This window comes from Desmodus rotundus, chromosome 7 (assembly GCF_022682495.2).
Source record: "Desmodus rotundus isolate HL8 chromosome 7, HLdesRot8A.1, whole genome shotgun sequence".
NCBI classification, from domain to species: domain Eukaryota; kingdom Metazoa; phylum Chordata; class Mammalia; order Chiroptera; family Phyllostomidae; genus Desmodus; species Desmodus rotundus.
The window spans coordinates 31,182,138-31,196,514 of NC_071393.1; the positions used below are offsets into that span (position 1 = coordinate 31,182,138).

The 14,377-nt window shown below is 54.9% G+C and overlaps 1 protein-coding gene across 2 annotated transcripts in view; it reads left to right on the forward strand.

Moving 5' to 3' along the window:
* B3GAT1 (beta-1,3-glucuronyltransferase 1) overlaps nt 1-14,083 on the forward strand; it is a 28,796-nt gene extending 14,713 nt beyond the window's left edge. Inside the window, exons 2-7 of one of the 2 annotated variants that reach the window (XM_045192657.3) lie at nt 4,896-5,007; nt 5,153-5,299; nt 8,524-9,032; nt 9,670-9,966; nt 10,729-10,828; nt 11,941-14,083. In XM_045192657.3, the coding sequence (XP_045048592.1) occupies nt 5,188-5,299; nt 8,524-9,032; nt 9,670-9,966; nt 10,729-10,815 (1,005 nt within the window). In that variant the 5' untranslated portion in view covers nt 4,896-5,007; nt 5,153-5,187 and the 3' untranslated portion in view covers nt 10,816-10,828; nt 11,941-14,083. The remainder of the gene's footprint in view (nt 1-4,895; nt 5,008-5,152; nt 5,300-8,523; nt 9,033-9,669; nt 9,967-10,728; nt 10,829-11,940) is intronic. The other variant, XM_024557392.4, reaches the window with a different exon arrangement.
* Nucleotides 14,084-14,377: the final 294 nt, after the last annotated feature.

A 14,377-nucleotide genomic window follows, 5' to 3' on the forward strand; every position in this document is an offset into this window, starting at 1 on the left:
CATGCCCAGTCCCCCAACCATCCTCACTCTTCCTGGTCCCTAACTGGTCTCAGCCAGCCCAGGGAGACTCAGGAACTCAGAGGACAGAGGCCGGCTTTTTTCCGTCACGCGTTCAGCAGAAGCTCTCTGAACCAGCCTCTCGCTGACCCCTTCGTCCACTCAGCACATTGACCGTTCTCCATGTCATCCGCCAGGCACCCCGCAGGTATCTGTGCCGGCGGAAAGTTGGCTCTCCCGTCTGGTGGCCCACTCCTGCTCACACTGTGGGGTGAGGGAGGGGGTGTCACATGCTGGCCCAGAGTCCGAGGCTCCCTGCCGTCTGTTCCCAGACTGTTTTCAGAGGTCATGCTGGTGGTCCTCAGGTCCTCACTCCGTAATATTATAGAAACCATGAGACATGGGCAGGAGAGAAAGAAATGTGTTTTTTCTACGAAAACTAAGCTGAATGCTCTCAAAAGACTCCAGAAGGTGAGTCTGGAAAAAATTTCTTCAAGTTAGGTGCAGATTGGTGGGAAAAGTTATACGAATTCTAAGGGATACCACACCCAGATGCACGCCCAGTGCCCTTCAGGTCTTGGATCACCAGTGGCAGTACGCTGAGGCAAGGGTAGTGCCAGAAAGGCCGGGCAGAGCTGCCCCGCTGACTGTGAGCCTGAGAACAGGCTGAGGACCGGCCCGGAGAGAGTGGAGGTGCTGAAAGTCAGCCAGCGATGAGTGGTCTGTGTCTGGGGGGACGTGGCTTCATTTTGTGCCGTAATGGGGAACGTCATGTACTGGACTCTTGCCTTTTTAAATGCTGCTTAACTTGAAACATGCATCACGTGGATGGATCAGTTTGAAGGATTCTTCACTTTAAGACTCCTTTGGCTAATCAACTAACTTTGAATAACGTTGCTTTATCATCTGTCAGAGACAAGAGTCTTGGATGGTTTCTGAGCTGGTTTGGGACTGACCTTTGTCACACTCACACACGTGAGCATGCATGCACACACATTCACACACATATTCAGTCTCTGCGCAATTAGTCCTCATCACACATCAGCTGGAGCTGTGTAAGTCCCCCCTGGCCTCTGGGCTCAGGGGTGCAGGAAGGCAAGCCTTGGCCCCTCTCCCCGGCTGCTGCACTGCCCATGGAATCTAACACACTGCCTGCCCACTGCAGATGCTGAATTACACTTGTTGAATGGAATTAAATAAGCCTCTTCCTCAGGACCTGGGGACACTGATGAGGTGTCCGTTTGAGCACCTGCAGACTCAGTAGAAAGCCTTTCGGTGCATTTGGAATCGTCCAGCTTTGAAGCCCACCTTCCAGCCAGTCCTGCTTCCCCAGGCCCAGCCTCTCCCATCTGCCTGACTGGCTTTGTCCCATCAGGGCCTTCCTACCCGGGTCCACACACTCCCTAGTTCTCGTGCACAGCTCATGGCACCCTAAAACCCTTAGATTCCTATAAATAGGTCTTTCCAGATGGCCAATTTCCCTGGGTAATTGACCCTCAAATTATGACCGAGTTCCATGGAAAGCTGTTATTTCATTATCTTGCTTTAACTTTGTCCTTCAGTGTCCACCTGGTCCCCACTTTTCTCTCGTAGAACATTTCTTCATCCTTACAGAGCCCTAGCTGTTGCATAACTGAAAATTCATTCAAACTTTTCCAATCCAGCCTCCATATTTTAAGGAATAAGGTATAGGCCAAAGAGGACAAATAGTGGGTCCCCGTTCCCCAGTAGGGAGCCAACCAGAACACTGTCCAGGCCACTTTTTCCCTGCTCCTTATCACTGCCTCCTAGAACTCTGTTCCTGTCTCCAAATGACCATACCAGGCTTCTCCACACCTGATCCACCCGCTGTATAGCCTTCCTCTGTGTCCAATGGAGGCATCTAAGAGTGCCAGGGTGGGTGGCTGTGCTTCCTCATGTCTGCACTTGTTCAGGGACAAATGACGTGAGTGACCATAGTAGACCCTGGGTACCCACACTCATTCGTGCCTCCTGCAGTTTGCTTCAGCCATACCTGGCTGCCTCCACCTGACTCTCTCAAACAGCTCATGCTCCCTGCCCTTGCCCCTGGCCATCTCCTGGCTTCCGGGTGTGCCCGAGCCCCTCCTCCATCTTGGTGTTGACTCTCCTGCCTGCTCCCGCCAAAGGCCCAGGGCAATTTGGAGTCTGTGGTGGATGCAGCCCAAGGGCTGACCCTGTGACCACAGACAAGCTGCCGCCTTTCCTCCCAGGCCCAGGCAGAAGAAAAGGGCTATGGGGAGCTAGGCATCCTAGCAGCCTCATCTCAGACTTGGACCTCAGGTCTGAGGTCGGGACAGGTGTAACCACCCCCTTGCCCTAGCACCCCCCCTTTTCCAGGCCCCCCAGACCCAGCCCTCCAGGCCCAGGCCCCATTTTCCACAAACCCACCCCTGTGGCCAGCTGGCTTTCTCTAAGACTAGGGGCTCTCCCTGTTCTGCTTAATAACTGCTTGGTAATTAGCTGCACGATTTTGCTACTATGCTTATAATAGCCTCCATTAAAGTTATGGGATTTTCAAGCCGTAATGACTTCCAGAGTAATTAATGCACAACTGGGTTTATTGCTAAGTTTATTTTTAGAGTTTTCCTCCCTCATCCCCCTCCCTTTCCTTTCATAGATATCTTGACCAAAGAGACAAACAGGAGAGAACCGTCTCTCCACGGGCCCCCTTGCAGCCTTGCCCTTATCTTTCGCCCTTCCCCGCTGCTGCTCCATTTCTAAGGAAGTGCCAGGACAGCGTAGAGGTGGCTTCCATAGAGGTGGGTGGCTCTGTGTCAGAGCCTGTATGATTCCCTGTGCTCACCCTGTGCTTGACCAGGTTTGGGCACTCTGGGGCCTGGAACCTCCCTCCCATGTACCAATTGCAGCACAGGACCAAAGGGCTTGGATTTATGTCTGGCTCCACCGTGTCTTGTCTGTGACCTCAGGCAAGCCACTGGTCCTTGCTGGCCTTGATGAATTCCGCATGAAATCCCACCCAGGGTTGTTGGGATACTGAACATGGACTGTGGAGTGTCATCTTTGGACACCACAGGTGCTCCTTAGCAGCTATCATTACCTACCACAACCCAGAAGACAAGCAGGAGGTTGAGCAGTGCCAGAGGTAGAAGGCATGGAATAAAGGGGGTGCTTGGAGAAAAAGAGCAAAGGCAGCCAAGTGAGTGCACAACAGATAGCAAGCTGGATGTGCACAAAGTTCGCCTTGCTGTTGCTTTCTCCCTCCAGCAATTAGAACCCTCCCCAAGATGAGGAACATTTGAAAAAGCCCCATTGGGAGCCACTGAGAACCCAGAGGAAATCTCCCAGCTAGGCCTAAGATCAGCCAGCCAAACTGAGGCTTCAATCAGCTCTTCGCAGCCCCATCGGTGGTCTTAGAGTAGGGGCATGGGACTGGGACTAAGGGTGTGGCAAAAGGCCACTCCTCTCGTTGCATCCAGCACATGAGACCCAAACGGGCATCCTGGAGTGGACATTAGGCCCTGTAACCTACTGGGGCCATGGAAGAGGAGTTTGTAGGAGACACAGCACACATACCCCAGCATTATTCTCCCTGCTCTGTATGCCCAGTGTTGGTCTTTGCCTGGAACTTCACCCCACATGGCCTTCCATTCTCTTAAGGAGATGAGGGGTGGCCTGTTCACATCTGCCTGCCGGAAGACTGGAGGCAGAGCAGGGCTGTGGCGGTGGGCAGCAGCTAGGGGTTGGGGGCGTGCTGGGGACCCAGGGGCCACCATGCTCTTTCCTGGAAGATGGTACCTGGCTCTTCCACAAAATGTCAGAACTATCTGGTACGCAAGGGCCAACCAGGAGGGGAACACACTGTCTCCAAACGTGGCGACCAAAACAGTCCTCCTCCATAGCTCTCAGCCCTGCCAGAGATGGAGGGCACAGGCAGCCTGGGGCTGCAGCAGGCAGCTGGCCTCTGAGGGCCATCACACTGGCACCTGCATCGTGTGTGCTGTTCAGCATGGAAGTAGGAGGAAGGAGAACCTGATGTGACATTTTCCAGGGTGGTCATGGAGCCCTGTGCCTCCGCTCCCTGTTGCACGAGAGAACAAGCCCCCGAGGAGAAAGCTGCCAGCGACCCTCTGCCGATCTGGGGCCACCTGAGCAGGCTCGTCTTCCTCACAAGGGGCTACCTCTCCTGGGGCCCTGCTGCCGCTGTTTTGAGTACTATCTCCCAGGATTTGGCTGTCCCCAGCCACACCACCTCTTCTCCTTGCTGACACCCAGTGCCAAGCCCAGGCTCTGCCCGTGCACAGCGGGTGTCCCACAGGGATTTCCTGTCGACATCAACAAAGGGAGGGCCCTTGCAGTGTTGCTTCTCAGGGCCTGTCCCCAAACATCTCTTGTTTGCCCTCAAAGGACTCACCCCAATGCTGACCGCTTTATCCAGGCTGTGAAAAATAATACCTGGGCCCAAACATGTGGAGCCCAGGCCCAAGTACATGGCATGTATGCATCAGGTGCCAGTCTAAGGGTTTTATGGGCACTGACTTATTTAAGTCTCAGAATCACCCGGTAAAGTAGCTACTGACAGTACCCCACTTCATGGATGAGGAAACTGAGGCACAGACAGTTGTAACTTGGCAAAGGAACTACAGCTTGCTGGTGGCAAAGTAGGTGTTTAAACCAAGGCAGGTGTATCTGAAATCTGTGCCCTTGACCTCTGCACCCTGCTGAGCTCACAGGGTGTGGCAGTGCCCCATCCCCATTTCTGCAGGGAACAGAGGCTCCCCCTCCCAGGCAGGCAGGCAGGAGAGATCCTCGGGGAGATTTCTGCAGGCTCCACTGGGAAACCCCGAGCTGGGCCTGGTCCTGCTGGACACTGGCCCCCGCCCAGGTCTCTGGCCATCCTCTTCTGCTCTCTCTTACAGGTGTGCACTTCGCAGGGTTCCTGACTGTGTGCAAGAACAGCCACCCCTTCTCACACTCCGCCAGGCTGGACTCTGCAAACCTGCTTCCGCAATGGGTGGGTTGTGAGTGCTGGTAAGACCTGCTTGCCAACATTCGGCTTCTCTGCTGTCCTGTGTCTGGCCTGTCCGGCCCATTCCTGTTCTTTTCTCCCCTGTGCTCCTCACTGTGCTGCCACCACCCCTGGGGCCGTCCCTCTCCTGACCTTGCTGCTGCTCAGGTAACGAGGAGCTGTGGACCCAGCCAGCCTTGGAGATGCCGAAAAGACGGGACATCCTTGCAATCGTCCTCATCGTGCTGCCCTGGACGCTGCTTGTCACCGTGTGGCACCAGAGCACCATTGCGCCTCTGCTCACAGCACACAAGGGTGAGCCATGCCCCCGATCCCCAGCCCGGCCCCAGCAGGTGTCAGTGGTGAGAGTGAGACAGACAGTGCCGATGGAGTTATTTTCATTCACCAGGAAGCTGGGAGGAGTCCTTAGGATGAGCCAGGCTAAAGACCTGGCCCTTTCAGGGCTCTTGGCCCCTTTGGGAATCTGATGAATGCTACCCAGCCGTCCCCCCCCCCCCCCCCCGCCACACACACACAGAGACACATGTGCATGACTCTGCGTCTAGTTCCAGGACATGCAGAGACAGGGAGCACTCACAGCACTGGGGAGGGATGGATGATGAGTATCCCTGGCCTGTGTTGTGTTTTAAAATCTTTCAAGGAGAGAACATTAGTTGCCCCTCTTTTCCTGACTAGGCAGCCCTGATCTAGTCTGACCTAGTGAAAATAAGCCTGGCCAGAGGGAATGCCCCACGAAGCACTTGTGGGAGAATGGGGCTGAGTCCCCAGCTTCCTCCTCCACAAGATACCTTTCCCTCTGATCTCAGGGGTCCCTACATCCCAGAACCTTCCACTTGTCCCACATCCGACCTGCCTCCTCAGGCCTAATTCTTTGGTCATGCTCCTCTCCCTTCTGTGTTCCACGCACCCACAGACTCTGTATGCCAGGGCAGCGATTCTCCCCTGGAAAGGAGCACAGAATGGCATTGGGAGACTGATACACACAAAGGCTCCCAAACCCATCTCAGCAAGGGAGGCAACCAGGGCCCCAGGTAGGATCTGGGAACCCACCTGTAGCCACATAACCCTACGTGACTGGGATGCAGGCAGTAGCCAAGAATCACAGCCTGAAGCAGGGCTGCCCCCCACGGTTCACATCTGGCCCTGTTCAGTCCTAGCAGTTCCCGAAGCTTCTGTAAGGGAGGGCCAAGCTGAACGTCACTAACTTCCCACTGCCAAATGCCGGGTCCTTAGAGACTGTCCTCCGGACAGTTATCCTCTCCTCCCAAGGCCAACATCACTCTTTGGTGCCTGTCACTTTAGAATTGTTGCTCTTCTACAACTATGTCACCCCAGAGGGGTCAAAACTACCATATATAAAGTGATGTGACATCACGTGGCTTCCATTCTTGGCAGAGCTCTAGGGCCAGAGATGTCAGGCTGTTTTGCTAAACACCGATCTTACCTCCTGCACATGAGGAACTGGCCTCCTGTCTCCACAGAGCACGCCGAGAGGGGCCGAAGGAAAGTTGCAGTGAAATAAAGTTAGGGGCCCGGGCAGGCCTTCACGACTCAGGTCATAGAAACTGTGAAGCCAGCAGGAGGGGCTGAGTTCCAGCTGTGGCCGAGTCTGAGGAACAGAGGACTTTCCCACAGTACAGATCTCCCTGTTTGGGAGGGCTTGTGTGGCAGAAGGAGGCAGAAAGTGGTTCTAAATCTCCTTCCCAAGTCTCAGCTTCCAAAACTTGACCAACTGCAGGATAGAGCAGTCCTTATAAAGCTTGGTCAGAATCTCACTCATTCCTCTTTCCTTAAACTTGTTCTCTTTTCACAGTTTAACCCAAAACTCCTCCAAAAAGTAACCTTTGACCAACTGCCTCCATGCCAGCCTCCCACCCCTTCCCTCACAGACCCATGACGTTGTATCCAGGCCTGCAGAATGGGCTCCCAGCTTTTGCTGCGTGTGCTGTCGCTCCATTAGCTTGTGCGAACTCCCTAATTGCTGTGAGCAGGTCTTTTTCTGGGTTCATCTGGATCTCCTCCCAGAGCCCAGAGTCAGACCTCACACAAGCACCCCACACACCCCATGTGCTAGTGACAGTGGTGGGAAGGAGGGGAAGTGACAGAATGGCTGATTCACAGCGTCCTTCCCAGGGCCACACATCTGCCCTTTCATGTGATTGCTCATTTCATCCTTTTCAAAGTTGCATGAAGCCACAAGGAAGTAGGGCCGGCCACTGTCCTCCTTCTCTACATGAGGGAAGGACAGGACCGGCCTCACAGTGTTGTGACAACTTCCCTCGTATGGACTTCTTAGTCCAGGTTGTAACTCAGTAAAGTGGGTGCTGTGGTCAGCTCCATATCCCAGTTGCCCAAACTGAGGAACCAGAAGCTAAGTGATGGAACGGGGCAGCATCTGTGCCCAGGCACAAGCATTCTGACCATTGTCACCCCCTGCTGAGATAGGACAAGAGCAGTGAGGGCTGCACAGTAGTTCAAACAGAAAAACATAATGAGGAGAGGAAGGGCTCACTAAAAACATGACCACCCATGGCCCTGATTTCTCCTCCTGATGGACTACCAGCATCACTAAAAGGGAAAATGTCCAGGACGTAAGGAAATGCTCGGTCACTGGAGTGGGCTGCCATGGTGCCTGGGAGTATTCCACCAGGGACCAGGCTTCTGCCAGTTTTCACACAATGTCCCTGGACAGATATGGTAAACATTAGCTGGAAGCAGGACAGCTGGGGTCAGTGGGACAGTTAGCCCCAAAGATGGTCGAATGAATGTTCCCAGAAAGTGAAGATTAGGAGGTCGACACCCAACCAGCAGAACAGCTAGAGCAGGTCTCCGCCCATCCTTTGTGTATATCAAAATGCAGGAACATCTTAAGTCAGGAAGGACAGGCTTGGGATTCACAACTATCTTGAAAACTTTGGACAAAATCCCGGCATAAAATGTGGTAGTTAAGTAATAAATTCTGCACGGAGACACAAAGGTTAGATTGCATAAGGCCGGGAGGGAAGAAGCCCTATTTGACGAGAGGGTCTGTGAGAAAGCAGGGAGAGGAACCTCACACTCAGTGTGCTTGCACCATGAAAGCACTCACCCTGCTCTTGGGCACTGCGGTGTTTACCCCACTTGGTGGCAGTGCCAGGGTGCAGTGGCAGTGTGGTCAGTGCTGGCCAGACGAGGAGGCCACTAGGGTGGTGAGGGTCAGACACTCATATAAACCCCAGCACATTTAGGAACTGAAGGGGCAGTCTTGGCGTCTGGTCCACTGCAAATAGCCACAGGGCTGTCAAACGGAGGAGGCAGAACTCTGCTGTCTGGGGAGTCAGAACTAGGAAAATGCCAGAGAATTCCAGGATGCTGCCATTACCGGCAGCTCTGACAGATAGCCCCAGGCAGGGAACTGATGGCCCACCTGAGGAGGAGCAGAGAGCAGGTTTGTGTGGCAGTGTGGGTGGGGCATCCTGCCCAGTACCTGAACCCAGGACCAGCTCCTGTCCCCACACACGTGTCTCCCAACCCCACAGATGAAGGCGGTGACCCCAGGCGTGCTGCCCCGCCAGGCGTGGACCCCAGGGAATACTGCATGTCTGACCGTGACATCGTGGAAGTGGTGCGCACCGAGTATGTGTACACACGGCCCCCGCCCTGGTCCGACACGCTGCCCACCATTCACGTGGTGACGCCCACCTACAGCCGCCCAGTGCAGAAGGCGGAGCTGACGCGGCTGGCCAACACGCTGCTGCACGTGCCCAACCTGCATTGGCTGGTGGTGGAGGACGCGCCCCGCCGCACGCAGCTGACAGCGCACCTGCTGCGTGACACTGGCCTCAACTACACGCATCTGCACGTGGAGACACCCCGCAACTACAAGCTGCGTGGCGACGCCCGCGACCCACGCATCCCGCGCGGCACCATGCAGCGCAACCTGGCACTGCGCTGGCTGCGCGAGACCTTCCCCCGAAACTCTAGCCAGCCCGGCGTGGTGTACTTCGCTGATGACGACAACACCTACAGTTTGGAGCTCTTTGAGGAGGTGTGGACCGGGCAGAAGGCAGGGGAGGGGTGCTCTGGTGTGGGAAATGAAGACGCTCCCGCGGAGGAGGCCCAGACTGCCAGAAGGGTCCCTCTGGGTAGGGATGCACTGGAAACAGGTGCAGGAGGGGTGCCAGGCTGGAGTGGGTGGAGACTGCAGGGAACCGGAGCAGAGATGGGAAGGCTGGCTGTCAGCCTCAGCAGTCCCCTGCATTAAAGGGAATGAAGGGGTGATGGAGCTGCTAGACCACCGTGCTGCCATGGAGTAGAGGTTTTGTCTGAATGAGGTGTGGACCAGTTTCAGGGGCCTTGGGGTTGGTGGGTCATGGGTCATGGCATTTGGCGGAGGGGTAGAGGGAGGGGTCAAACTCTAAATCAGGAAGACAGGTTTGCAGCAGGGAAGAAAGTGGCGGCAGCAGGGCGCGTGGAGAGGAGGCAAGAACAGTTGTCTTGAGAGGTCACGTTCCTCCGCAGATGCCCACCACAGGCACAAGTCTGGAGACAGACCTAGCTTGAGTCCCCTGACATGGCTTCAGATGGCCCGTGAGCCTGGTGTTAATTGATGTCACCTCCCATGGGATCGGGCATCAGTCCCTATCAGCAGTCCCAGGTGTCCTGACTCTGGGTCCCCCTTGTAGATGCGCAGCACCAGGAGGGTGTCCGTGTGGCCTGTCGCCTTCGTCGGCGGCCTTCGGTACGAGGCCCCACGGGTCAACGGGGCAGGGAAGGTGGTCGGCTGGAAGACAGTGTTTGACCCCCACCGACCGTTTGCAATAGACATGGCTGGATTTGCGGTCAACCTGCGGCTCATTCTGCAGCGAAGCCAGGCCTACTTCAAGCTGCGTGGTGTGAAAGGAGGCTATCAGGAGAGCAGCCTCCTCCGAGAGCTTGTCACCCTCAATGACCTGGAGCCCAAGGCAGCCAACTGCACCAAGGTAAGGCCCTCAGCAGAACTAACAGCTGCAATGCAAGCATTTCCAAGCCCATCCAAACCCTCCCTGCAGATCAGGGAGCAGGAAAGAAAGGCCTCAAAACGGCCCTGCAAAGAGCGGGCCCAGAGCCACGCCTTCCGATACCCCAGCCAGGAAGGCAGTGTGTCACCTGTCTGGCAGCCATGCTAAATTCAAGCAGTGACGTGCAGAGGGTGGCAGTCAGTGAGGCAGAGCCAAGGACAGTGTAGCCTCCTTCTAAAGAGCTGGCCTCCACAGCCTCCCTGCCCAGCTCACGTGCATGTGTGCACACATGTGGACAACACACGTGCACGCACACACTGGAACCAGTTTGAACTTCTCCAGCTAGGGCCTGGGCCATCATCAGGCTAAGTTCAAGGCTCCTGAACAACTTTCCCCCTGCCTAGAGAGAAAGATTGTTTTCTTAATGGGCCTAGAAAGACCCATTAAGAAATGCAGGGGAGGCCGAGAAGCAAGACAAAATCTTCAGGTTTATTTGTCAATAGACGCAGATTTTTTTCTATAGCCATAGATTTTCTGTTTCCAGCAGTTATTTTGAATGCATCACACATGCAACCCAGCAAGAGTGAGGTGGTAGGTAGGAATTAACAACAATGGAGAAAATCTAGACGGAACAAGGCCAGAATGGGAGGGGCATGAGAAATACTTGTGGAGTGTGAGGGGGAGAGGGGGTGGTGGGGGGAGGCTGGGGACCTGCCCCACATTGTTTCATGTCTGGGCACACAGATCCTAGTGTGGCACACGCGGACAGAGAAGCCAGTGCTGGTGAACGAGGGGAAGAAAGGCTTCACTGACCCCGCTGTGGAGATCTGAGCCCAGGAAACAGGTATGGTGGGGATGAGGGCAGCGATGCACAGGGCAGGGGATGCCATGTTTGGACACAGAATAAACCTGCCAAGACTTTTCTTCTTGGTCTTTAATTGTGGGAGGACAGGCAGGGAAATGCTAGCAAGAGTGGAAGAGGCATAGCAAAGTCCCCTGCCCATGGCGCTGTTGGAAGTTAACAGGAGCCAACTTCCCCCACAGCTGGGTCCTTCTACCACAATCCTGGAAGGCCTCTCCTTCCGGATCTTGCCTGATGACCACCATTATTCTGGCCACAGCACCTGCCCCGTTGCAAGGCACTGTTCTGTGCTCTCCTAGGCTGTCTTGCACTGTGGATTCCTCTTCAGTCATGCCGCTGTGACAAGGACCCTCACTCACTGCCTCTGTCTCTCCTAACAAGTCCACAAGTCTCTCAATAGTAACAGTGTATAGTGCAGTGGTCCAAGTTGGAGCCCAGAGCCTGGTTCAGCTCCTGGTCTACCACTCTTCCCTGTTTGACCTTTCTCTCTCTAGGCTTCAGTTTCTTCATCTGTAAAACGGGTTGTTGGGGTACCAAGAACAGTCTCTAGCACATAATAAGTCCTACATAGTGTTGCTGTTGTTGTTTCATTTCTAAAACCCTCTATTAAAGCAGGCCACGGGACCTGCCTACATTTTAGAGGTCAAGAAATGATGTTCAGAAAAGCTAATGAATGAAATGAACTGTGCCAGGAGACTGGCAAAGCCAGGAATGTCCTCTGGGCATTTCTATGATGTCATCACAGAGGTGGGAGCTGAGCCAGTGGGACACACCTGAACTCCAGCCCTGGAGTTTTGTGGCAGCTTCTGTGTCACGTTTGCAAGTGCCCTGCCCACCGGGGACCCCAGGGTGTCAGTCTGCCTCTTTCATCCCCTGAAGTTAACAAATTGGCTGGGCCAGTGCTACTGAGACCCATCAGGACAGAGCCACATCCCCTGCCTCCCCCTCACAGGGTCCCTGGAGGAGCCCGCCCTCCTCAGTGTTGGGCTCTGTGCAGCTCTTCCATGACCCTGCTGGGGGCTAAGGCTTGAGTAGCTTGGCCAAACTGGCCTCTCAGGCACCTGCCTCACCCATTGCTCCTCCCCCCTTCACAGGAGCCTCTTCTCAGACCCTGCTCCTGGCCTTCCATCCTCTCCCCATGGCTGACAGCCCCTCCAAGGCAAACTCCAAAGGAATGGCCAGCACCCTCTTTTCTATGCTGGGGCTTCAGAGAGAGAGCCCAGCCTAATGCCAGGACAAAGGACGGAGAACTTAAAGCACAGAAATCCCAGACATGCTGTTCTCTCCCATCCAGCGTGCCCACAGCCCAGCTGCTAGTGCTGCCCCCAGGCCAGCATGCCGGTGCCCCAGCACACCTCCCCAGAGCTTCCTGCATCGACAGGCCTGCAGGAGCAGATGCGTGAGGCTCACCCAAGCCCCAGAGTGATGCTAGCCTGGGAGGGAGATGAAAAGACTCGGCAGTCAAGTGGAGGGTGTGCCCCCCCGCACCCCGGCTCCCTGCTCCTGGCTCCCAGCATCCAGCATGGCCTCACAGGCCACCCAGCCAGAGAATTCTGAAGACCAGAGAGCAGGCCCTGCCCAGGTATCAGGAGCCCGTCCCGTCCTCGGAGAGCTGCTCCCAAGTACACGTGCCTCTGGCTTTCCTCTCATTCCTGTTCTGTCTTTGATCCCAACTGGCCACCGGCCCTGTGTGAGGGGAGCCTGGGCCTGCCAGCAGGCTCCCTCTGTACCTCAGGCTGTGGTGGGAGAAGAGCCCCTTCCTCCGGCCCATGCCCCTCAAGCCTGCTCCTTGCAACAGAGAAGCAGGTGGGCCCTCGAGCCAGCACAGGCCACACACTGGCCTGGACTAAGACTACATGGCCCTTGTCCCCACACTGCCACCCACACTGCCCACTGGGCTGCAGGGCCCTTGCCCAGGACAGGATGGGGAGGGCAGGAGCCCTCTTCCTGAAGCCCCTGAGAACCACAGACCTCAGTGGCCCAAGTGAGCAGGGGTGCGAGAGGTGGAAAGAGGAGGGAGGCCGAGACAAGTCCAAGACTCCTTCTGCCCCTGGTAGGGGGACAGGAGGATTTTGCATTGGCCAAGGGATTGGTGGAAAAAAGGCAGAGATCATCTGGACACTGACTGGAAAGGAGACCTGAGCACACACTACTTTGGAGATCACTCTATTTTAAACACTAAATGGGAAAGAAAATCTCACTTCTCTCTAAGTGGGGAGTGTGCAGAGTGAACCCGCCTCAGGTCCAGCTGCACCCCTTCCTCCCCAAAGAACAGTGCATGTGCCCGACACTCCCTTCCACCAGGAGGAAAGGGTGTCCACTTCCCCAGGCCATTGGACAGGTCCCTGGCTCTCCGACTGGGGACAGGGCCCTCTGGTGGCTGTCTTCACCCATGCTCCTGAAAGTTGGAAGCACAATTTTCCTCCCACATGGAGGAAAAGGGAAGGCTTGAGCCTACTGAAGGTGTTTATTTTTAACTGCTAACAGCACCCACTTCATTTAAACTCACAGGACCAGTCTGAGGACCACTGAGAACCCACTCCTGGGTGGGTGGGAGATAGGACTTAGTCCAGCAACCCGAACATTCAGAAAGTAGCATCGGCATCCTGTTTTGAAATGGACTGAACTCTCCACAGTAGTCATGAACCCTTCTGCTGGGATCACATCCCTGACACCCCTGAGCCACCTTGCAGGACACTCCCCAGCCTCTTCCACTTCCAGTGTTGTTTTGGATATCCAGCCCTCAGAATCAAGCGGTGTGGCATGGGAAAGAAGGGAGGAGGCGGGCCCAGGACAACCACCCAGTGAGTGAATTCAGACCCAGGCTCCACAGCCCCCTCACTGAACCCAGCCCTGAATACACAGGTGAGCTTGGCTGATCTTAGGCAGAGCGGGGTGGTAGCAGGGGGTATCCAGGGCTTATTTTCAGAAAATTGATAATGAACAAAATGAGGTATTTTCTCTATTATTTTTTGGGGGGCATATGCTAGTTTTTTTTGCCCAATATCCTCTTCTAGTTGCATGTATATTTATTTATAATTATAACCCTGGTAGACGGCAGCTCTCACCTTACTGGGAATGAGTGCGCTAGAAGTCAGAAATGGGTCAGTGACAGCGACTCGTCTTCCAAGCTCAGTCTGTTCCCTGCTCACCACGTGGAGGAGTGAAGCTGGGGGCTGGGAGGCTCAGAGACAGGGGTGGGCGGAGCCACGCAGCTGCACCATCTGGTCTGTTTTAATTTAACTGTATTTAATTTGTTTTCAAAATTAAAAGTCAAATATGGTTTTTAACAATCCTAATCCTCCTCATCCCTGCTTCATTTTATTCCCCTTTATTGCTTTAACCCTCTACCGAACATTTATCCGCCAGATGCCCCTGGAGACAGGCTTTGTTCCGGGAGCCAGCACGCAGCGGTGAAAAACCGAAGCACTGGTCTTCATGGAGCTTACCTTCTCCTGAGAGGACGTGGATGGACAGCAAACAATCTGTAGGGTTTCAGCTGTGATCTGGTCTGGGGACAAGAATGAGGCT